We start from the raw sequence: 24,870 nt of genomic DNA, 5'->3' as shown, positions 1-24,870 counted from the left end.
AAAACAAATCTGTCTGTAATTAGATCCACAAATGTGTTAAAAAAAACCTATTCCTGTAATTAGAGCCACAAATGTGTAAAAACAATCTGTGTGTGTAATTAGATTCACAAATGTGTAAAAAAATCTGTCTGTAATTAGATCCACAAATATATAACCAGATCCACAAATGTGTAAAAAAAAAAAAAAATCTGTGTCTGTAATTAGATCCACAAATATGTAACAAGATCCACAAATGTGTAAAAAAAAAAAAAAAAAAAAAAAAAAATCTGTCTCTGTAATTAGATCCACAAATGTATACAAAAAAAATCTGTCTGTAATTAGATCCACAAATATGTAACCAGATCCACAAATGTGTAAAAAAACAAATCTGTGTCTGTAATTAGATCCACAAATATGTAACCAGATCCACAAATGTGTAAAAAAAAACCAAAAACAAAATCTGTGTCTGTAATTAGATCCACAAATGTGTAAAAAAAAAATCTGTCTGTAATTAGATCCACAAATATATAACCAGATCCACAAATGTGTTAAAAAAAACAAAAAAAAAACAAATCTGTGTCTGTAATTAGATCCACAAATGTGTAAAAACAAAAAAAAAACTCTGCCTGTAATTAGATCCACAAATGTGTAAAAACAAATCTGTCTGTAATTAGATCCACAAATGTGTTAAAAAAAAACCTATGCCTGTAATTAGATCCACAAATGTGTAAAAAAAAATGTGTGTAATTAGATTCACAAATATGTAATCAGATCCACAAATGTGTAAAAAAAAATCTGTGTCTGTAATTAGATCCACAAATGCGTAAAAAAAAATAAATAAATAAATAAATAAAATAAAAATCTGTGTCTGTAATTAGATCCACAAATGTGTAAAAACAAAATCTGTCTGTAATTAGATCCACAAATATATAACCAGATCCACAAATGTGTAAAAAAAAAAAAAAAAAAATCTGTCTGTAATTAGATCCACAAATATGTAACAAGATCCACAAATGTGTAAAAAAAAAAAAAATCTGTCTCTGTAATTAGATCCACAAATGTGTATAAAAAAATCTGTCTGTAATTAGATCCACAAATGTGTAACCAGATCCACAAATGTGTAAAAAAAAAACAAAAACAAAATCTGTGTCTGTAATTAGATCCACAAATGTGTAAAAAAAAAAAAATCTGTCTGTAATTAGATCCACAAATATGTAAAACAAATCTGTGTCTGTAATTAGACCCACAAATGTGTAATCAGATCCACAAATGTGTAAAAACAAAATCCATGCGAGTCTGAAAAAAACGGGCCACTCGATTGGATGTGTTCTTACACGTGACATTTGCTACAGTTCTGCCAGTTAGATCTGTAAATGCGTGCAATGATTTGTGTCTGTAATCTGTGTCTGTAATTAGATCCACAAATGTGTAAAAACAAAAAAAAACTCTGCCTGTAATTAGATCCACAAATGTGTAAAAACAAATCTGTCTGTAATTAGATCCACAAATGTGTTAAAAAAAAACCTATGCCTGTAATTAGATCCACAAATGTGTAAAAAAAAAAGTGTGTGTAATTAGATTCACAAATATGTAACCAGATCCTTAAATGTGTAAAAAAAAGAAATCTGCAATTAGATCCACAAATGTGTAAAAACAAAATCCATGCGCGTGTCTGAAAAAAACAGGCCACTCGATTGGATGTGTTCTTACACGTGACGTTTGCTACAGTTCTGCCAGTTAGATCTGTAAATGCGTGCAATGATTTGTACTTGTGTGGAGACTAACCACCAGGGAGCACAAGCACCAATGATATTAGTCACCGCTACCGTTTTAAGCCTGGCTGGACGCTCGAAAAACATCGAGGGTGTGTTTCCTTGTTTCTTTTTCCTATGTTTTGGAGACCAAGAACATGATGAATCATGATGAAACATGATGAATGAATCATCTTGCGTGTTTTAATTTTAAATAAACACAAGAATAAAAATGGTAATAATAATAAGAAAATGTTGACGGTCCTGATCTCTGAAACATCATGGCCAGACTGCTCAACTAAACACTAACAATAGATGTGAAAGTTTTAATATCCTATGATGTCTACATCAATGATGGACAACTCTGTGCACACAACTGGGTGTAGAAAATGAATGAATAAATGAATGAATAAAATTATGTAGTAGTTTATACTGGCATTAATGATGGAAATTTTGTGCCCCACTAAAGCCCCGGTCACAACCCATCGTGCGTTTTTTTTTTCGCCGTACGTTTTCTGCGGATGCCACGGCCATTACGTTTTTGTGAAAACGTACGGAGGCAGTAGCAAGAGGAGGGAGGGAGTACGTTCAACGCACGTCTCCAGGAGCGTAACGATAAAGAGAGATGACAATAATGCAGTGTGTGTGTGTGTGTGTGTGTGTGTGTTGGGGGGGGTCGCTTTTCTTTTTTTATGAGCGGGACCGGAGCGGCAGGTGTTTTTCGGCGTCGGCGATGCATGAGCATGTCCAGCCTGCAGCGGTCAGTTGTACGAGTGTTTACTTGCCTCGAAAAGTTACAGCTAGTTATTAGACTGAAGCTGTGGAGTGTGTGTTGCTGACGTTTGGAAATAAAGTCCAAGTTCAAGTGAGAAGCTGCGTTGTGCATGCAAGTCTGTCGGCCTCCAAATCCGTACTGCCTACGTATGGATTTGGTTAATTCAATAGTAATTGAATGAAAATGTGCTGCTTTGAATCCGTACTGAGGCAGTACTCACATCTGCACTGCTGGTGAATCCGCAGCCTGACCGCAGCGAAAGTTCTGCATGCACTAAAACCTCTACGGCGTGTCTGCGTGCTCCTAAATTCGTACTGAGGCAGTACTTACGACGTACGAATCTCCAAATTTAGCCCACGTTTTTGCAAGTAGACTGCACGCACGTGCAAGTACGGTGGGTTGTGACCACGGCTTAACTGGCAGACTCCATTATGCCTGTGATTGACAAGCTCATTGCAGGAAAGAAAAAAAAAATCTTCAAGTCTCACTGACAAACAGTGTTGCCACAGTTACTTTGAAAAAGTAATCCAATTACTGATTACTCCTTGAAAAAGTAACTTAGTTACTTTACTGATTACTCAACTGTAAAAGTAACTAAGTTAGATTACTAGTTACTTTTTTAGTTACTTTCCCCAGCTGCTGACAACAACCCACGTCAACATGACAATGATACCTGTTTTGTCAAAACTCACTTTATAGTCACCCTTTCTTGACTTCAATGAAAATACGAGGTCTATTAGAAAAGTATCCGACCTTATTATTTTTTTCAAAAACCATATGGATTTGAATCACGTGTGATTACATCAGACATGCTTGAACCCTCGTGGGCATGCGAGAGTTTTTTCACGCCTGTCGGTTACGTCATTCGCCTGTGGGCAGTCTTTGAGTGAGGAGTCGTCCACCCGCTCGTCGATTTTTTTCATTGTTTAGGAATGGCTCAGAGACTGTTACTTTGTTTGATAAAAAAATTTTCAAAACTGTAAGGCACAACTGAGTGGACACCATTCAATAAATTCAGCTGGTTTTCGGTAAAAATTTTAACGGCTGATGAGAGATTTTGGTCTGGTAGTGTCGCTTTAAGGACGGTCCACGGCGCCTGACGGCGATCTGCGCTTCGAGGCGGCAGCGTCTCGCCGTTTCAAGTTGAAAACTTCCACATTTCAGGCTCTGTTGACGCAGTAAGTCGTCAGAGAACAGAGAACTTTCAGAAGAAGTCGGCATGAGGAGTTTATTCGGACATTCCATTGTTAACGGTCATTTTGTAATGAAAGAACGTGCGGGCAGAGTCGCATGTCGGGCTGGACCCGACCGCGGGGGGTCGCGGCAGGAAAAACACCTCCGTTGGAAATCTTAACGGGCAAGTTGGAACATGCCCAAGCTCTTAAACAATTTCTCAGTTACTCACTTGTTGAAAGCCATTAAAAGCCGCCTGAATTCTACAAATGGTTTTCAACACGGAGGTGTTTTTCTTGTCGCAGCGCACACAGATTTGCCGAGTCGTCACGGAAACGACTCGGCGAATTTGCGCGTACGTCTTTCATTAAAAAAATGTCCTTAAACAGTGGAATGTCCGCATAAATTCCTCATGCCGGCCTCTTCTGAATCTTCTCTGTTCTCTCACGATGTCCTGGGTGAATTAAGCCTTAAATTAGGATGTTTTCAGCTCGAAACAGGCCGACGACAGCGCCTGGAAGCGCTGCAGGACGTCCCGCTCCGTGGGAAGTCCTTACACCGACAGAAACACCCCATAATCTCTCATCAGCCGTTAAACTTTTCACAGAAAACCAGCTTAATTTCTCGAATAGTGTCCACTCGGATATTCCTCACAGGTCCAGAAAAAATTTTGATAAAGCAACGCGCGCCGTCTCGAGCAGCGTGTGAAACAAAGGAATTCAGCCGAGAGGGCGGGACCACATCTCAGTCAAGGCCTGCCCACAGGGAAATGACGTCACCGACACGCGTGAAAAAACTCACGCATGCGCACGAGGGTTCAAGCATGATTGGTGTAATCGCATGTCATTCAAATCCATATAGTTAAAAAAAAAAATAAAAGGGTCAGTTTATTATCTAAGAGACCTCGTAAATACTTGTTTTATAAAAAGTAAAATAAAGACCTCTTTCTTGACCTCATATTTAACTGTTGACAGCACTGTAACAGTAAAACTTGCAATTTCAAACCTACATTGTTTATAAATGTAACTATTAAATTCTAACATTTTTCTAACATTTAAATTCTCTCTAAACATTTTACTTGTCTAAATTATTATTATTTTAAGCAATATTAGTAGTTGTAGTAAAAAATGGCTTCAAAACTGTACCTTTAATCTAGGGGTGTTGTGAGGGGGGGCACATCCTTGCCCCACGCCCCCATTCCATCTGGATTCGCCCCTGCTTTGGCGTTTGAGCACAAAGAATGGATAACATTTATTTATGCAGAAAACAGGACCAGATTTACAGGTAAGAAAGTTTTATTGCATTTTCACATCATGTGGTCCTCAGAAAGAGAGTTTAGGTGCATTTGAGTGGAAAATAGTGTTAGTTGTTGACGCATCGCGGAGGATCAGCCGATAGACGATACGGAGTGGCTCAGCTCAGAATTCTAAATAAAGGAGGGAAAAAAGTATAAAAATGTCTTTGTAAAGCTCAGTGCAGGTGTGCTGATCACCGCGCTTTAAGAGGTGAGGACAAGTCGAGCAGCTGCAAAAAACCGTGGATGAAAAGCTCACAGCTCGCTGAAAGTGGGCAGTTCAGTCGAACCCCGACCCCCTGCCCCCTGCTATCGACCCACAATGAAAAATAATAGTAACGCACAGTGACATGGAGAAGTAACTTTAATCTGATTACTGATTTGGAAAGATTAACGCGTTAGATTACTCGTTACTAAAAAAAGTGGTCAGATTACAGTAACGCGTTACCGGCATCACTGCTGACAAATACCTGGAGTGTTGTGAATGTTTTATTATTATTATTTGGTGTGTGTGTGTGTGTGTGTGGAATCATGATGATTATCACATTTAAACAAAGCTTATTTCTCAGGCTTAGCTAAACACAGTAGTACCATCTTTAACCTCAAGAGATCTGAAGACAGTACTTTGACATCATTACTGGAGAACATTCCCTCAGAGTAATTTGTAAGAGACTGCTCTGTTAACAGGCTTGGCATTACCAGCCATGTGTGTGTTTGTTTGTTTGTTTGTGTGCTTTGCTAAGATGTGTGCGGGACCTTCATTTATAGGTGGGTCTTCGTCGGTTTCTGGTGACACTTTGACAAAGCGAGTGAGAACTCTGTGAGCAAGCTGAAGTCTTTACACAAGAGACTTTTTGCACATCAGGGCGCAAAAGCCTGAATAGTATTGTAACATATCTCGCTGTGATCTCAGTGCAATTACGTATGTCACACAAAGATCACAAAATAGGAGGTATACTTTGTGAGCAATAATCACCAAATCAAGGTCAGTGAAGGCAGTGATAGTGTTTGAGTCGGGCACCGAGTGAAATTGTATGAAGTGTTTTAATAGACATTTAAGGCAGAAAATGCTCAAATTGGGATTTTATGAACAGTACAGATGGGTGTTAGTTCAAAGCCAAGAGTGCGTTCATTTGCAGTATTCTATACTCAGCAGCCACAGCTACACTGAATGGTGATGAAATGAAACATCAAGTTCTATTATCCGTGTCAATGTTTTTACTGCTGTCAGTGGACAATGTCCACTTCAGTTCACAGCAATCAGGCGTAAAGAATACTAAAACAAAATGACTAGAGTACAGAAATGCTGAGCTACTACTTATTTCTTCACAGTGGATTGCTGCAATTTTCATCGTGTTTGAACTTTAAAACAAGTACTGTTATACCTCTTGCTGTTAATACAAAAAAGAAACTGCACTGCTTCTATATTAAAGGCAGGGTTGTACTATATGTACATGCTGGGAAATAGTAACACAGTCATCAGAGCAGAAAATAAGAAAACTGTTTATGCAGTGCCTCAGGCGCACTGAGCAAACATTTTTTGCACACTACAATTTTGATTCTAATCCAATTACATTTTTTCCACAAATCTGATTGGTTAATTGGTTTATTTGTGTCACATACATGGGTGGCTCAGCACTTTAGCGGTTAGCAGTGTTGGCTCACAGGTCGTGGGATCTCTTCCCACCATACTTTCTGTGTGGAGTTTTCCCACATGTTCGCACGGGTTCCCTCCAGGTGTTCTTGCTTCCTCCCACATGTACGTTAGGTGAATTATAAACTTTAAATTGACCGCAGGTGTGCGTGAGGGTGTGACTGTTTGTCTATCTATATGTGGTACTGTGATAGATGGACGTCTTGTTCAGGGTGTACCCCGCCTCTTGGCCTATGACTGCTGGGATAGGCTCCAGCCCTCCCTGTGACCCTTGACCGGAGTAAGCAGGTATAGAATATAAAATGAATGAATACATTTACTTATTCAATAATTAAAAGGACATTGTCATCGTCAAACAAAGCGTTTTTGGATTTCATATTGGTAACCAATAGAAAACCTGATACTATTAGAAAAATGGTTTGTTGCTATATGTTATCATAAAATTAAACAATGATTAGCCTGAAATAAGCCCTTATGGAGGCTACCATTAATCCTCGAGCGGAAGCTTCATTCTCAGGATCTCGTGGGTAAATATGATGTAAGCATGCTTATTGATATTCATTCTACATTGTAAAATGCTGCATTGTATTGTGGATTGGTTAGTCCTGGCAATGGGAGCCGTCTTTCTTGCTGAAGTGCTCGGCAGTTTATTTCAGTGAATTACTGAGTTGACTGGAGCAATTAATGCACCTGACACTCCAGACAAATCATGAAGTGTTGGGTGTTATGTCAAATCCTGGGGGATGCAATGTTTGACACCAGTAAGAAATATAATCCGACAATGGGTCACATTTCTTACTTCCAGATCTGAAATGAGAAGAATTTTAATTTTTTTTAAATGAGTGATCACTTGCTGCACCTCAAGCAGCAGTCATTGTGCAGGTGCCTGCACATGTACTGTTGTACGTATTATAAAACATATAACATAATATATAACACTTATCATGAGCTTTTCCTTTAGTATAATCCAGAGTGGCTGAGTCTGAGAATTTTGTAAAAAGTCCAGAGCAAAAAAGTGAGACCCAACCCGACAGCAATCAGCGATTTTTTTGAAATTGCTGAAAAAAGGTTTTGTAACAATTATTTTTCTATTTATTTGTCTGTGTCATTCTCAGTCATAGAAAGTCCAGTAAAAAAAAAGTTAAATATTGAATGTTAAAGGTATTATGTCAAATGTCACTTATCACATCTCATTTCGTGGTGTTGCATAAAGGAGCCCAAAGTTACATGGCAGTGAGGGTGTTTGGAGAAAACAAATGAGAGGACAGCTCACTAAATAATTGGTCTTTAGGACATTAAATATGGGAGAACATAAAAAAAAAATCTAAAACTGGATGTTACAAACACTAAATGAGGGAAGAAAAACACGTTGAAACCCAACCTCCCTGTGAGGGCTTGTAAAGGTCAACCAGTGTGTGTTATTATAGCCGGCTGGAAAATCTAGTTCACAAGATACTGCCCAGTCTTTAGGTATGCGTCTGATTAGCCGGCACAGGAATCGGAGGAAAAACTGTCACAGAAATTGTATAGTACATTTTTTTTCTGTTGAATCACCACTGATACGGCATCATGGTGGAGTGGAACAAAGAAGAAGTTTCTTAAAAACAACATAAAACCTCAGCTACAGTTTCGCAATAGGCACGTGATAGACCACAGCCCAAATTGTATCTGTTAACTTGTAATAAAGTCCTTATCCACTCAACCATAAAACTGTCTAACTGTAACTATTGTCTAACTGCATCCTAGTATAAATCCTTCACAGTTTTCATGGGTGTCTTGGTGGTTTCCCTCACTTGTCTCCTTCTTGCACAGTCACTTTAATTTAATTTACCATACAAAACTATACTCTGTATAGTTCTGAATGACTGATGTAAATAAAGTCCAAGACAAATTCAGTAACTTGGAAATGTTTATGTATCCACCCCTTGACTTGTAGCACAGAGCATAATTGTAGAACCTGTATTCCTTTTCACAGTTGAAAGCCCACCAATGTCCTAATCTACGAGACCATCGGGAGTTGCATCAGGAAAGACATCCAGAGGTTAATAACGTGATCAGACTTGACGATTCCCTTATCGGTTCTTCAGAGTGACCGTTGTTTTTGAGGGTGTTTGTCAGGAAAATGATCATTTCTCTACGTTGACTGCAGACCCTGCAGCGGTTTGTAATCAACCGCTTCTGTAATGGCTCCGCTTTGAAGCAATGAACCAACGAAGCAATGCTCTGATTTGCTGCTTCTTTGGTTCATTGCTTCGCTGCTTATCAGAAGTGGCAAATCCACTTCTTAACCCCTCTTAAAGTCATTAAAATATGTCAACCGTGTGTCACTTTTGTGCAGATTAAAGTCACTAATTGGGACTCCTGTCTTGTTGCAAGAAAGAAACAAGAATCATCCTCCGTTCCGTTCGCACAGCTCCAAACGCTGCGCCGCTCTCTGCCGAGTCAAGTTAGAAAGATAAAGTCCGATCAGAATTAATAACTTCAAAGCAAATTGCCGTTTAAATCAAATGACACCGCTTTCCAAACGTTGTAATACAAACAATAAACTGCAATCAATCAAAATGTTTTTTTCCTCCCAAAATGAGACGTGCTGCACTGACGTGCAGTAGCCGGCTGAGTTCAGCTCAGAGGTATGGAGTGACATTCATGCCAAAATGTGTGAAAGGAAATGCTTTTGACAAAAACTAAAGATTTTGTTTATTTCTATTTATGTCCAGAGATCAAGGATCCACCATGTAGATTTTATTTAAGTCCAGAGATCAAGGATCCAGTAACTAATTTCATGTTTATTTACTTTAAGACTTAATAAAATGTTGTTGATAATAAAATTATAAAATAAAATCGATATAGAAAAAAGTATTGTTCAGGAACTGGTATCGAAGTGAAGGTATCGGTATTGGTACCGGTATCGAACATTTTAGATTGATACCGAGCCCTACGATCAACCACCACTTTTTGTGATTAGAAGCCATCACATGTACCTGTAAAAGAAAAATAATGGCATCAGACTCTTCTCCCGTTAGGGTGACGTTGCCTTGCCAGCGGAGGTAGAGAAAAATATGTCACTCTGGGGGACCTCTAAATATTATCTGATTGAGTTCAAATTTGGTCTGCACCTATAAAACCCCAAGTGGAACAAAAACAACATGTGGCCTAAAGTCTCTCACAACTTTTCTTTTTTCACTATATAACATGAAAAGCCCAAGATTGTGTGTGAATCTGTCTGTATTTTTTTTCACCAAAACATTAAATCTAGGCTTGCATCTATCTCACATGTACCTTCTGGCAAATTGTAACTGAACTTTCAGGTATTCTTTTTAAGAAAACCCTCCTCTGTACCACTTCATCATGAAGCTGTATAACTCGTGATACAAAATGAAAACATGCACTGTGCACAATTTGTCCAATCACAGCCACAGAAGCCTGTAACTTATTCTGGGTTGTCTGGATCTTTGTCTTTTACATCTTGCACAGTCGCTCAGTTTTTGATAACTGTCTACTCCATACAGATTAACCATAGAGTGCCATACTGTTTGTAGTTCTACATAACTGATGTAAATAAAGTCCAAGTGACTTGGAAATGTTCATGTATCCATCCCCTGACTTGTCTGAAGAAAAGTGGCAATAAAACTGATTATTTACAGGTATTATACCTAAGGGGCTCATTAATTATGCAACCCATCATCGTGGCTTTTATATTTTTAATTCATTTATAACAAGTTGTCGAGATTTGCTTTGAATTTGCGTTTCAGAAAGATAATTTTAGGAATTTTTATCTTGAGAAGCCTGATTTACTTTTTGTATTTGAAATGGCATAAATAAATTAAAATGTGAGAAATACCAAGGGGCTAAATACTTTTGCAAGGTACTGTGCATTTCTCTGTCTATGGTTCATAAGTAAATTAAATATATTATTTTATTTATTTATATTATGTACAGGCATGGTGGCCAAGTGGTTAAGTGTGCCTATTTCCCGTGTGGAAGGTTCCCAGGTCAAACCCCACCCCTGCTGAGGAAGGGGCATAAATCAACATGCAAAACCATCTCTGATCTGCTGCGCCGACCCCAAGTGAGTACAAGGGAGCAGCCGAAGGGACTTGCTTTATTATATTTACATTATGTGTTATATTAAATCAGTTGAAATGCAGCCATTCTGCCATCCCTTCAGATCTTAGAGGTGAAGCAGAGTAGGTCCTGATTAGTAGTCGGCTGGGATTCAGAACATCAGGGGCTGTGTTTTTCTCCATTTGTGACAGGAAGAGCATCTGGTGTAAAACCTGTGCCCAACCCCAATGCAGATCTGTACTGGAAAACTTGATATGAAGAGTTCAGATGCAAACCCCAGTATCTCCAAAACCAGAAATTTTTAGTTGAGGCCAACATGTACAACCCCTGGCAAAAATTATGGAATCACCAGCCTCGGAGGATGTTCATTCAGTTGTTTAATTTTGTAGAAAAAAGCAGAACACAGACATGACACAAAACTAAAGTCATTTCAAATGGCAACTTTCTGGCTTTAAGAAACACTATAAGAAATCAGGAAAAAAAAATTGTGGCAGTCAGTAACGTTTACTTTTTTGGACCAAGCAGAGGGAAAAAAATATGGAATCACTCAATTCTGAGGAAAAAATCATGGAATCATGAAAAACAAAAGAACGCTCCAACACATCACTAGTATTTTGTTGCACCACCTCTGGCTTTTATAACAGCTTGCAGTCTCTGAGGCATGGACTTAATGAGTGACAAACAGTACTCTTCATCAATCTGGCTCCAACTTTCTCTGACTGCTGTTGCCAGATCAGCTTTGCAGGTTGGAGCCTTGTCATGAACCATTTTCTTCAACATCCAGCAAAGATTTTCAATTGGATTAAGATCCGGACTATTTGCAGGCCATGACATTGACCCTGTGTGTCTTTTTGCAAGGAATGTTTTCACAGTTTTCGCTCTATGGCAAGATGCATTATCATCTTGAAAAATGATTTCATCATCCCCGAACATCCTTTCAACTGATGGGATAAGAAAAGTGTCCAAAATATCAACGTAAACGTGTGCATTTATTGATGATGTAATGACAGCCATCTCCCCAGTGCCTTTACCTGACATGCAGCCCCATATCATCAATGACTGTGGAAATTTACATGTTCTCTTCAGGCAGTCATCTTTATAAATCTCATTGGAACGGCACCAAACAAACGTTCCAGCATCATCAACTTGCCCAATGCAGATTCGAGATTCATCACTGAATATGACTTTCATCCAGTCATCCACAGTCCACGATTGCTTTTCCTTAGCCCATTGTAACCTTGTTTTTTTCTGTTTAGGTGTTAATGATGGCTTTCGTTTAGCTTTTCTGTATGTAAATCTCATTTCCTTTAGGCAGTTTCTTACAGTTCAGTCACAGACGTTGACTGCAGTTTCCTCCCATTCGTTCCTCATTTGTTTTGTTGTGCATTTTCGATTTTTGAGACATATTGCTTTAAGTTTTCTGTCTTGACGCTTTGATGTCTTCCTTGGTCTACCAGTATGTTTGCCTTTAACAACCTTCCCATGTTGTTTGTATTTGGTCCAGAGTTTAGACACAGCTGACTGTGAACAACCAACATCTTTTGCAACATTACGTGATGATTTACCGTCTTAAGAGTTTGATAATCCTCTCCTTTGTTTCAATTGACATCTCTCGTGTTGGAGCCAAGATTCATGTTAGTCCACTTCGTGCAACAGCTCTCCAAGGTGTGATCACTCCTTTTTAGATGCAGACTAACGAGCAGATCTGATTTGATGCAGGTGTTAGTTTGGGGGATGAAAATGTACAGGGTGATTCCATAATTTATTCCTTAGAATTGAGTAAGTCCATATTTCTTTCCCCTCTGCTTGGTCTAAAAAAGTAACCGTTACTGACTGCCACAATTTTTTTTCCTGATTACTTATAGTGTTTCTTAAAGCCAGAAAGTTGCCATTTGAAATGACTTTAGTTTTGTGTCATGTCTGTGTTCTGCTTTTTTTCTACAAAATTAAACAACTGAATGAACATCCTCCGAGGCCGGTGATTCCATAATTATTGCCAGGGGTTGTACTTGGCTGTCAAGGGGACCATCAGTGTGCAAAATATGAAAGAATTTGAACTGTTTCCATTTTATTGACGAAAGTCTGTACATTTCCAAATAGGGTTTCCTTTAAATCTCCATTTTCAACTGCATTTTTCTCCATTTGGAAAAAAAAAAAACACTGGGCTTTGCATCTGAACTCTTCATATATTCTTTGATATTATTGCCTTGCTGGGCCTTGACCACTGGGCCAAGAAAATCCTTGGGGAAAGACTTCATCACCAACATGTAATGAAAGTAAGCAAGGCTTTTCTCTTTCCTGTAGCGATATGCAGTCACAACATTTTCAATCATCAAGTGTTCACGGCAGAAGAAACACCAGAACAAATCAACATCCTATTGTCCAAAGTTAGTCATTTCTGTAGTATTAAATTAAAATAATCCCACTGCTCTTCCTCACTGTTCCCATACACATCTGCTTTAGATTGTCCACTGTCAAACAACTAATACTAGAAATAAAGAGTGCACAGTAACTATGAACAGCATTTAAACTTACATTTTACTGCAAGTTGCCTCTACTCACCCTAGTGCAAAACACTTCAGAGAAATGTGAAATTAATAATTCATTCAGCAGTCTGCAATGAAATTGTTAGTACTGAATTAAAAATTCATGAACCACAGGATCTAAGAAAACTTGCCTTCTACAAGTTTAGATGTGAATCAAACTGGTTTAGAAGGTAAAATAAGTGGAAGAAAGGAAGCGGAACACCAAAATCTATCTACACTGATGTAGATCTCGTGTTGCTACACAGTTGTCCAAGAACTGTAAATTAAGGCTGCTTTATCCCAGTATTATAAACTGGTGTACACCTGGGAGGGTGGGTGCCCTTCAAGGAGCCTTTTTTCAGTAAAAACAACTGTAATCAACAATGCTGAGACTGTTAAAATACAAGCAAAATTCAGAGGATTTTTCATACAGCCACTATAACCACAAAACAGGCTCTGATCATACCAGGTATTAAAGAACTCAAAACCATAGCAAAAAAGAAGAAAAAAATTCACACAACACCAACAACCCATTATCATGCCTGGTAAGTCAGCCAACACTAAACACCACCCCCTCCAAAAAGGTCTCAGCGGCTTATACCACATGTGGGGTCTCTGCATGATCCTCGATATTCAGCTGCCTACAGAGAAGATCTCAGTGAGAGGAGCAGCGGGGAGAAACGCGCAGTGATCCTCAGATTACTGGCGCCGGCTAATAACTGTTTGGGGACAATGACATAGTAACTGAGGTGTGGGAAATAAACGCATGTGAAAGAGTGAGATAAGACAATGAAACATAATGTCCCACCCCCTGAGATTTGAGCACACTTGTATGAACAGAGGGTGCAAACAGCAGAGAAGTAGAGATTCTCAGGTTGAAGGTGTGTGAAAGCTACTTAACCAGTGTCCTTCAACTAACATCTTGTATAACAGATCAATTAGCAAGGCATGTATTCTTTCTGACCCAGTAACAGAGCCTTCAAAACACCTGTCATTCATTCCAGAGTCACCACTACTACTGTACTAACGTTAGCATCTCTTCTTCCCTTCTTAAATTCTAAACGCTGCTTCAAATCAAGCACAATCACTCTAGACTAGGAAAACAGAACACACCTTTAGCTAATCAGGACCATTATGTCTTGGGTAATTAATCAAGTGTTTACTACTTAATACAGATCATAGATGTGTCTCTATTTCAGGCTCGAATAAAAAAATGGAAGAAAATGCTAAAATGTGTTGCCACATACATATAACTGGGTGACTTGCCAAAAATAAAGTCTACGTGGGGAACCCTGCATTAAAAAGGACTATGACCGAACAAATAATTAATCACTGTACCACCATAATTAAACCACAAATCAGACTATTTGAGAAAAAGATAGAGTTACAGTCCTATACTGAGGCACCCCTGTAAATGTCTAATGAAACATGCAACAACAACAAGGAGTTTTAGACCTAAGCAATGTTACATCACATCATTCCCAAAATAACTGTGTACCTGCAAGATGAGGACGAAGTAGTCAGCGGGTTTTCCCCTCTGGTAGACGTAGTGATGGTGTGAGCGCTTGTCACTTTCATTAAATTTGATTTCCTGGATGACATCATGATGCCGCAGGATTCGTAGTAGCACCTTTTCTGACATCTGAGATGGACTGAACAAACTCACCTCTGCAAAGCCAAAAAAAAAAAAAACACAGCAAAGATTTCAGTATTATTGAAATCCATTTAAGTGACCCCCTTTTCACTCTCTTGAATAATAACACCCTTGAATAATACTGGTATGGCCCAAAAGCACAAGAGTAAATTAATCCGTTAGTGGATGAGCTATACAGCACATCTACTAATTATAAAAAGGACTTTTACTGTCAAACAAAATAAAATGGCCAGAATGCATCTTTGAAGGTTGATACATGCATAGACAAGTATGCTTACTAAAAACTTGCACAGGTGCAACAGCTGCAATTTTAAATAATAGCGCTCTGACTAGTAAGTCCCTTCGGCTGCTCCCTTGTTTTCACTCGGGGTCACCACAGCAAAGCCAAAGTGGATCTGCATGTTGAATTGGCACAAGTTTTACACCGGATGCCCTTCCTGATGCAAATCCACATTACATGGAGAAATGTGGCAGGGGTGCGGTTTCAACCGGGAACCTTCCGCACTGAAACCAAGCACACTATCCACTTGGCCACCAAAGCACTTTATTTATCTGCATCACTGAGCTGAAGTTCAACAGAGGCCTAGTTTGTCCTTATAGGATGCGGTTCTACTACGATCAGCCAAACAGCTTCATCTGGGTTGCCTCCTGACAGGATGTCTTAGAAAGTGCAGACCTGGCAGCTGGCTGGCTTATGAAGTGCTGACCTGGCAACTGCCCAAAAACAAAAGAAATGTGCTTGAGCTGTTCAACTGTGAAAAAAAAAACGCAACAAATACTGCTTCGGCTTCATTTTTTTTTTACTGCAATGGAGCACGATCAAACATGTTTCAAGCCACAATCACTACGAATAACCAGTTTAAAGAAGTTTGAACATGATTGAAGCCATTAAGACTGTCAATACCTGGAAGTTACCAAGTAGTCCAATAGTCAGCCATTTGTTCTAGAGTTGTGATGAAATTTTTTGTTTTTTGAATGATTCAAAAATTGGATCCCATTTTCAAATCTGGTGCTGATGACGGCCATAACTACTACATATACCATGTTTGTTCAAGATTGACAAAGATGTTACTGTGATGCTTCAAAATGCACCCCGATTTGCTATTCAGGATTACAGTGGAAGAATTGGCGCTCTGTGGAATGGCCCATGTGGAATAGCCCATGTGGAATGGGAAGTTCCAGCCAGTGCCAGGTGTACACTATGACATCAAAGAAGATGCATTCAAATGGAAAAGTACTATAGAAACGCAGTCCATTTAGCATTCTCTGGTCACTAGGGTCCTCAACACTGAAGCATCTGTGTACCAGGCCATGCGGAAGAAAACGCACCACATGGCCAAAGTGTCATAACTGATGTTCCCTCACAATGCAGGTGATACTCCCCATCTGATGCCCCTTAAATAACTTTGTTTGACACAAAGTGGTTACAGCGGTGCCCAAGGATCCTCCAGAGTTAGTATGGCTAAAAAATAAAATTAAAAAAAAATTATCACGATAACATATCGCATGATAAAATTTAGGTTGATAAGGATGATAAGCTTTGCTCATTTATGCTCACTATGGACAGATCTAAGAGCATCATTACACAGCAGAAAAAAAAACAACATCTGCAGCTTTTAGTTTACACATGAACCTGCAAGACAATGTCCTACCACAAGTGTTGGAGCAGCAGTCGGGGTGAAAGAAAGTGTTGGAAACTGGTTAAAAAAACATAGCTGGGAATACTGATGAGAGACATGAAGTGCAAAGTACTGTGAAAGTGATCTCGCACATCATCAACTAAAGCTGAGGACATTGTTGACAAAAAGTTATAGTGGTGCTGATACTTATAGCAGCATTAACAAATTAGACACAGAGGCTCCATTGTGAGCATTAGAGAAAAGTTTTCCAGAATAAAGTCACCGTCAAGCGACAACAAGAAACTTTCACAATAATGTGAAATAATGTGAGTGTGGCTGTACCAGCAGGCATGCACTGCTGGTACAGTAAGAAAAAAAAAATGAGATTAACAAGAACAACAAGGTAGCACTTTGTAAACTTACACCCAAAGTGCTTCCCAAAATAAATTAAACAGACAAAAATTTAACTCATGAACACTTTAGTTTCTTCAGGTATGGATCATTAAATGAAAGTAGCAGTATTCAAACACAACTGCTATCAATGTTTTAATATGACTTAGGTTTTAAAACTTGTTCTTTTGTACTTTATTTTGAAGCTACTGTTGAATATGAGTTACATAAGTATTGAATCAATTTTTTTATTCATACCATCCCTCAACATTTTTTAAATGATCTGTGTAGTGAGTTAATGTTGGTTTCATGCAATTCCTTTTTTTTTTTTTTTACTTAATTCACGGTTTTTGTACTGGTAAAAGAAGTGCTTGAATCTCACTGTGTTTTTACAACTGTAATTAAATGTTGAATTTGAAAAATTATTACATAAAAAAACTGAAACTCTTTTAGTGTTGTTGTTTTTACATTTCTCCACTGTTGTGAGAGTTGCTGTTGCAATCACAGTTCAGCAATAAGTACCTCTGACCCCACCCACATCCCGAACAAAGGAACAGTCCACACTGCAAACAAACAAACCCATACACAAGTCACAGTAGGATGTGAGGCATATATGACCAGGGCTGGAATTCATCATGTCATATCCAAACAAACCCTTTTCACTGTGCTTTCTATGTTAAGTCAACAGGCTGACAGAGTTTATCCAGAAGAACTGAGTAACTGAGTTTCTTCAGTGCCACAATTGTAATACTCCATGACTCTAAAACAATTATTTATTTGGCTCAATAAGTGGTGATAACAACAGGCTGGTTTCCACAGAAGTTCAGATTCCAAGAACTATCCATATTATACTAATAATGCATTTGTCAAACATAAATATTTCTGTCAGGAATTTATGTTTACACAATCAAAAATACTCTGACAGCCACAGAGATTAGACACAGCGTAAAACTGGATTTCTAACCATCTCTGATAGCAAAAGAAAATAAACTGGAAAACACCAACCTCCTGAGTTATTACACACCTCCTCCAAAACAAAATGCATAAAACCAAAGAAAAAAAAAACACTTCCTGCATCATGAATCAAGAAAGTAAAATGAAATCAAAAGCCAGAACGACAAAACAGAAATAAATTCAGTAGACACTAATACTACCAAGAGCAGTGTCTGAGGGCAAGAAAGTGCAACCAGGACCAACAGCTTCTGGTGCAGCTTATCAGTTTACAAAACAGATTGCAACACATCCTGAAGTGATCTGTATGACTGAAGAGGCATCACATGCAGCTGGACAAAGTCCAGTTCTTGTAGTCAAAGCTGCAGATGTGCAGAACGCTAGCTTACATGTATTTTGTTTAAATAAATTGACACCACCTGGTTGCAGACTTAGACCTGCCTTTCTAAACATATGGCAGTAGATGAGTTCTTTACCTACCTGTAGCCAGGAAGCGATGAGCGGCTAGCAGCAGCTGAGGAGAGACCTTCACTTTAGATTCGCCCTCATGCTTAAAGGCTGAAAAATCTCTCTTATTCTTATTTGGTGCCACCTTTTTCCTGGTGCGGTTATCAGCTGAGAAGACAAATACACGTGGGCAATTTACTACATGATATGTAGTTCAGTTCATCAGGTGGAACTGTAGGCAAAACAGTCAAGCTTCTCTGCAAACATCACACTGAAGCCACTTTGTTATGCTGATAAAAAATGTCTTCCGCCTCCCACCAAAAAGCCAGGATTCAGCAATCTTATAAGGTGACCGTGCGCCCAACTGTGCCACATGAATTTATTCTGCATGCATCAAGTTTGGAGGTAAGACTCCAAACTTGATGCATGCAGAATCACGGGAAACACTCAGAATGAAACATCTTCATGTCACTGTGACAACCAAGACAATGGAGGAAAAAGAAGAAGCTGTATTTGCTGGCAGGTCACACAAAATGTGTCACCGCACCGGCAGCACAGTAGCACTGATGCTTCACAGCAAGAAGGTCATGGGATTGCTTCCTGCACTTTCTGTGTGGAGTTGGCATATTCTCCCAGTTTCCTCACGCAATTAAAAACATGCTTATTTAGGGTCTGCTCCGTTCTATGCCCCTGGCCAAGGCAGAATCTCTACATCTGGAGTTGGTCCACGGGCACCAGAGTGTGGCTGCCCATTGCCTAGTGGTTTGATTGTGTCTAACTGTAATTATATTATATGTACAATGACAATAAAGGCTATATCATTATTATTATTAAGCCCCATTATATACAAGCCCCATTTTGACTTTTACAGCTATGCATCATGGAAAGTCATGGTTTAAAATCTTGTCCACACCTTGGAAAACCTTAGAGGGTCCGGGAGGGTGTCTGTTTTGAAACTGTATATACTGCCACTGTGCTATGGACTGGTTTTAAGAGCCAATTTTTGTAAGGATCAGTTGGGCTGTGATTCAATCCGACTCGTAAGGTGTCAGATCAGTGACAAAACCCCACTCACGTAAAAAAATGCGTTCACGCGAAATTAATCACTCTGCGCAAGCAAAGGTGGTGCCCACGAGGGCCAGAGCTCCCCCCGCCCTCTCTAACTTGATTTCTGCTTGCGCGAAGTTTATTTCTGCTCACGCGAAGTTTATTTCTGCTCACTCACTTGAAGCTTATGGCACTATGGGGGAGGGAACCATGTCGGCACTGGCTCTTCTGTGATTGGCCGTCTCTAGAGAGCGCGGTTTGATTGTTTTTAATAAAAGGAGATGCCGTTGTTTCCTTCAGGGAGGTGATGGTGTCATGGTTTGCACGTGATTTAAGAGGTTTTAATTTGTCATCTGATGGTTAATAATCACATTATTCCCTTTGATCTGTTTGGGTGTACAGAGTCAGTCTGCAGACGAGTGTCAGGAGGTGATATTTAGGACTCTGTAATTTGTTATGAAATAATGCTGAATTTATGTGGAAATGATTGCTGTACAGAAGCTTCAGAGATCTGTCGCTAAAATAGATGATAACTGGAGTGAAGTTTTAAGCAGAAACGAGGTGATAATCGCTTAACGCCGTTGCCTCCGACTGACTTCCGCGTCAAAGGGTTGTCAATCATACCTCCTTCTCCAGAGACGGCCAATCACAGCAGAGCCAGTGTCAACATGGTTCCCTCGCCCATAGTGCCATAAGCTTCAAGCGAGCGAGCAGGAATTCTCTGCGCGTGAGCAGAAATCAACTTTGTGCAAGCAGAAATAAACTTCGGGCGAGCACAAATCAAGTTCGAGCGGGTGGGGGGAGCGCTGGTCACGGGTAGATAGGTCACGGGTAGATATTAATTGCGCGCGTGCAATTAATATCTACTCGTGAACGCATTTTTTACATGACTGGGGTTTTGTCACTGATCTGACGCCATAGACTCGGATTTCAAAGAAACATGGCTCAGAGATGGAAGCTACCAAGAAACGAACTATCTCAAAATGTTTCGACCAAAAACCAAACAAACAGTGACAAAAAATACGCAAAAACTGATATTTCATTAAATTCCCATCTTTCAAGTAGTGTAACATTCAGCGCCATCAAGTCCCCAAGCCAGTTTAACTATCAAATGACTTATGGAGGCAAACTCTTTCATCTTATATACATATTAGGTTGGGAGATCGATGGCACTGAATATACGGGGCGCTCAAAGTCTGGTCATTTTTCCAAACTGGCTGTATTTAAAGGCCCATAACCCTCTGCACCATCAAGACCCCAACCAGATTTCAATGTTATCAACAAATATAGGCCCTGCTCTATCAAATTCAACTGAAAAAAAACCATTGTGGTCTTGATGGCACTGGCCACCAGGGGGCACCAAAGTACTCGACTTGCCCAATTTTGAGGATGTTTAGCTCCACCTGGTGGCCAGCGCCATCGGCCTGTTTTAACATAATTTGAAGGAGTGGATAAACTAACATCTCTACTTTATATAACAGTTTGCAGAATTTTGGGGACTCCTCTTATGCTGGTTTGATACCCCTTTTATTCAGGTCACTGAACACGTGCTCGCTAACCCAACTGCATGAATTACCACATGAATGCATGTATGATCTGACGATATTTTCTTTTGATTCTCCTTCTCTTATGTACAGTCAATCCAATACATGTGTATTGGTATCAGTTGCTATGGCAACCAGCTTGTGAACATGTCCTGTTCAATAGAACATAAGAATTTTCCTGAAGTTATTTTTCCCATACCTAAATCCTCAAGACTGCCAAGGGAAAAGGCAATGTGAGGCATATCCAAGTAAGTCATGCATGAACTCTTGTACTGCAGATGATGCAGATCGAGAGACAAATGTCTGACCTATGACCTGATTTTAAAGGGGTATCAAGTCAATTTGGTATGGAGCCTGTAATGCTGTCATACTTGCCATGATATAAAATACAGGTTTTCCTGCAATGCCAAGGTTGTACTAATGACATACTACGGATGTCACACCATCAAACTGAACCTTGGGTCACGTTGCGAGTAACAGCAATCTTCACATCTTTGAGGATGCGTATCCATAAAAGCCAGAATGGACCAAGGGTCTTTTAGAGCCAGAATATGAGTTTGCACTGTTGTAATCGTGATCGAGTTCCCCTACGTGACTAATCATGTGCCAATTTAGGTTCTTTGCACCCAATGGCCCAATGGATAAAAAATTAATAAATAAATAATTGTAGTCCCTTAGACCCCTAGTTGTACTGTTTACTACTACAACATACTGCAGTGAGCTTAACTACATGCATGAATAAAGGTTACAGCTGAGTGTTATTCATCCATTCAGAAAACATTACGAGAATAAGCTCCAAAGGATTTACCCAGCTGAATCCTGTTACTGATTTTACAAGTGATTACTAAAAGTTTACACTGTTGTAATTGTTAGCTACCGCAAATCAAAAAGGTTTTGACACATAACGCAATATCTGCACAACAAATTTTACAACTGTGGCATCAGGATAAAAAGTATTATTATTTGCAGTCTTACACAGTTGTTGAATCTTTGATCAATACTAAGTATTGGCTTATTATCGGACTCTCAGCTTCAGAATCATTAATGGGAAAGAAACAATTGGATCACCTCAAATATAAACAAGATGAAGACGAGCAAAAAGGTACATCTGTACTGACAATTAACACATATGATAAGATGTATAACAAGTAACGTCAACTTACTATAAAGGTCTGATTCATCCAGGATCTCCGATTTAATAATTTCTTCAATTACATCTTCAAGCGTAACCAATCCCAACACCTCGTAGAAAGGATCTCCTTCACCCTCGTTGTTCACCTTCTGGACAATTGCCAGATGGGATTTGCCTAAGTGAGACAGAAAAGTGTCACAACATTCACTCATCAGCTAATGCTGAAAGGCACTGCAAGGAAGATTTGCAGGATTATGGCAAAACTTTTACCGCTGAGTTTGCTTATACTTGGAGCCAAGATAAGCAGTTTTCATTATCACACAAACAAAATACAGCAGTTCTGTTTTTTTCTTAATGAATAATTTATAAAACTGTCCAACAAGACTACAACTCGATGCAGCATTTTTATGAAAATCACAAAAAAATGTAACGGAATTTCACAAAAACACGACACAGTACGTAAAACTTATTCCAAAAGTACGCTGTGTTCAAAAGAGTGTGAACTGAAGCTATGAAATATCTCTACCTACACAGACGTATTATACATATATTACAGGCTAGAGGCTCCAAATACATACTTTTAAATTTATATTTATATCAGCGTCCTCTTCTGACCCCTTCAATGTATAGCTCACAAAGCTAAGGACAAATTTTGGTCCTTGGCACAGGAAAGAGCTGTTTCAATTTTAGGTGTGATGTGAATTCACAATACAAGGTTTTGCTTTGCTCCTTTCTTTAACATTCTTTACTAACCTGCTGTATGGTACTAAACAGATAAATCAACTCCACACGGTTAATGGTCATTAACCTACAGCAAATGTGAATTCAGAGACCAGTATTCCATAATGGATTATGCCACACCCTATCTAAATCCAAACTATCACAAAATTTGCAACCATGTTGCAATTTAAGAATAAAAACTGAGCAAGAGCTTTATGTCTTTTCTGCATTCTAACCCAAGCAGGTGCTTTTATTTTTACAAACCCACAGAGACAGTGGTGGAAGGCATCAAATGCACTACACTTCTCAATCATGGTAATGGCAACATGACACTTAACTCACTCATGGTAAGAGCAACATGACACTTAAATAAACTGACTAAACCAAATGAACTACAAAAACACAATACATCAATAATACTTACAACGCTGTTAAACTAACATGAACCACAATAACAACATTTAAAACCCAAAACCCCAAACTCCCTTGGTACTTCGTAGCACAACATCCATTGTTCACTGTTCTTAGCTAATATCCATAATTTCTCCAAAGATATTAGTCCTACCAACTTTCCATTTTCATATCCTTGACCCAAAATACATAGCATACCAAAAGGAAAATGTCAGCTCTCCCCAGTTTCTCTATGATTGAAGCTATACAAATGTATGCACGCATACAAGCATATAGAAGCCACTTGGCTATAAATATAGCCAAACTGTGGTATCAGCTGCTATCTTAAGACGCCACAGATAAACTGGAAATATAATAAAATTGTAGGCGTGAATGTGAAAAAAGAAACTTTGCCCACAATTTTAGAAGCTTTCTCAGATTGTCATCAAATTACTGCAAACATTCCTGTTATTATGGCTAGCTATGTCATAACAGTTCTGTTTTAACATTAAAGCATGTGCCCACTCTCTCTGCTCACACCACAAATCGCCTGTTAATGTGTACAAGCTGTTAAAGCTAGGGTTGGGTTGTATTACAGCACCACACAAACATACACATGCCCTGCTAAACTTCTCATGTGGCAGGGCGCAATGACTTCTGAAAGTGAAGGCGGCTGCAGACCCGAGTCCACACATGTTGGCACTAGCGATGCTCTGAATTATTAAAGGTGCTGCTACAGTGAAGCACTCAACAGGACTACAGGATGAGGCCGGGGGGGGGGGGGGGTTCCCTCTCTCAAAAAAAAGAGATCAGTGAAATTTACAGATATCTCATACAGCCTGCCAACACATGCACGTGCATGTGTGTGTGCATCCTTGATGTCAGCCTGTGTGCCCTGGCCAGTGGGTCCTGGCAGCATGATAACTCAAACAGAGTGGACAAATACTCGGTTTTGACCTTGCTGGTTTTTAAAATGTGAGCAGTGCAGAGAGACTGTGGGGAATGTATATTTCCCACAGTCTGGCTTTACTGTAACAGTCTGATCTCACTGTGTGTGTCACGTCACATAGAAGAATGTGGCTCTGTATACGAGGGCTGTCAATAAAGTATAGGTCCTTTTTATTTTTTTCAAAAACTATATGGATTTCATTCATATGTTTTTATGTCAGACATGCTTGAACCCTCGTGCGCATGCGTGAATTTTTCCACGCCTGTCGGTGACGTCATTCGCCTGAAAAAAATCTCCTTTAACAGTGGAATATCCGGATAAAATGCTGAAACCGACTTCTTCTGAAACTTCTCTGTTCTCTCACGACGTTCTGGATCAACAGAGCCTGAAATGTGGAGGTTTTCAGCTTGAAACAGGCTGACGACGGCGCCTGAGAGCGCTGCGCGACGTCTCGCACCGTGGGAAGTCCTTAAAGCGACAGTATCACCTCAAAATCTCTCATCAGCTGTTAAAATTTTCACCGAAAACCAGCTTAATTTTTCGAACCGTGTCCACTTCGATGTGTCTCACAGGTTTAGAAAAAATTTTGATCAAACAAAGCGCCAGTCTCTCAGCAACTTCTCAGACAAAGGAATTCCAACGAGGGGCTGGACGACTCCTCCCACAAGGAGTGCTCAAAGGCGAATGACGTCACCGACAGGCGTGGAAAAACTCACGCATGCGCACGAGGGTTCAAGCATGTCTGATGTAAAAACATATGAATGAAATCCATATAGTTTTTGAAAAAAATAAAAAGGACCTATACTTTATT

The 24,870-nt window shown here is 39.3% G+C and overlaps 1 protein-coding gene across 2 annotated transcripts in view; it reads right to left on the bottom strand.

The window, feature by feature from the left end:
• The window catches only part of LOC117510914 (metal transporter CNNM4), a 76,513-nt gene that overhangs the window by 19,133 nt on the left and 32,510 nt on the right, over positions 1-24,870 (bottom strand). For both annotated transcript variants that reach the window (XM_034170813.1, XM_034170814.1), the window contains exons 2-4: positions 22,032-22,175; positions 18,311-18,445; positions 14,715-14,884 (exon numbers count right to left, since the gene is read on the bottom strand). In XM_034170813.1, coding sequence (XP_034026704.1) covers positions 14,715-14,884; positions 18,311-18,445; positions 22,032-22,175 — 449 coding nt within the window. The remainder of the gene's footprint in view (positions 1-14,714; positions 14,885-18,310; positions 18,446-22,031; positions 22,176-24,870) is intronic.

This window comes from Thalassophryne amazonica, chromosome 5 (assembly GCF_902500255.1).
Source record: "Thalassophryne amazonica chromosome 5, fThaAma1.1, whole genome shotgun sequence".
Classification (NCBI taxonomy): Eukaryota; Metazoa; Chordata; class Actinopteri; order Batrachoidiformes; family Batrachoididae; genus Thalassophryne; species Thalassophryne amazonica.
The sequence above is the reverse complement of the archived record's forward strand: the minus strand, read 5'-3'. Positions and strand labels throughout refer to the sequence as shown.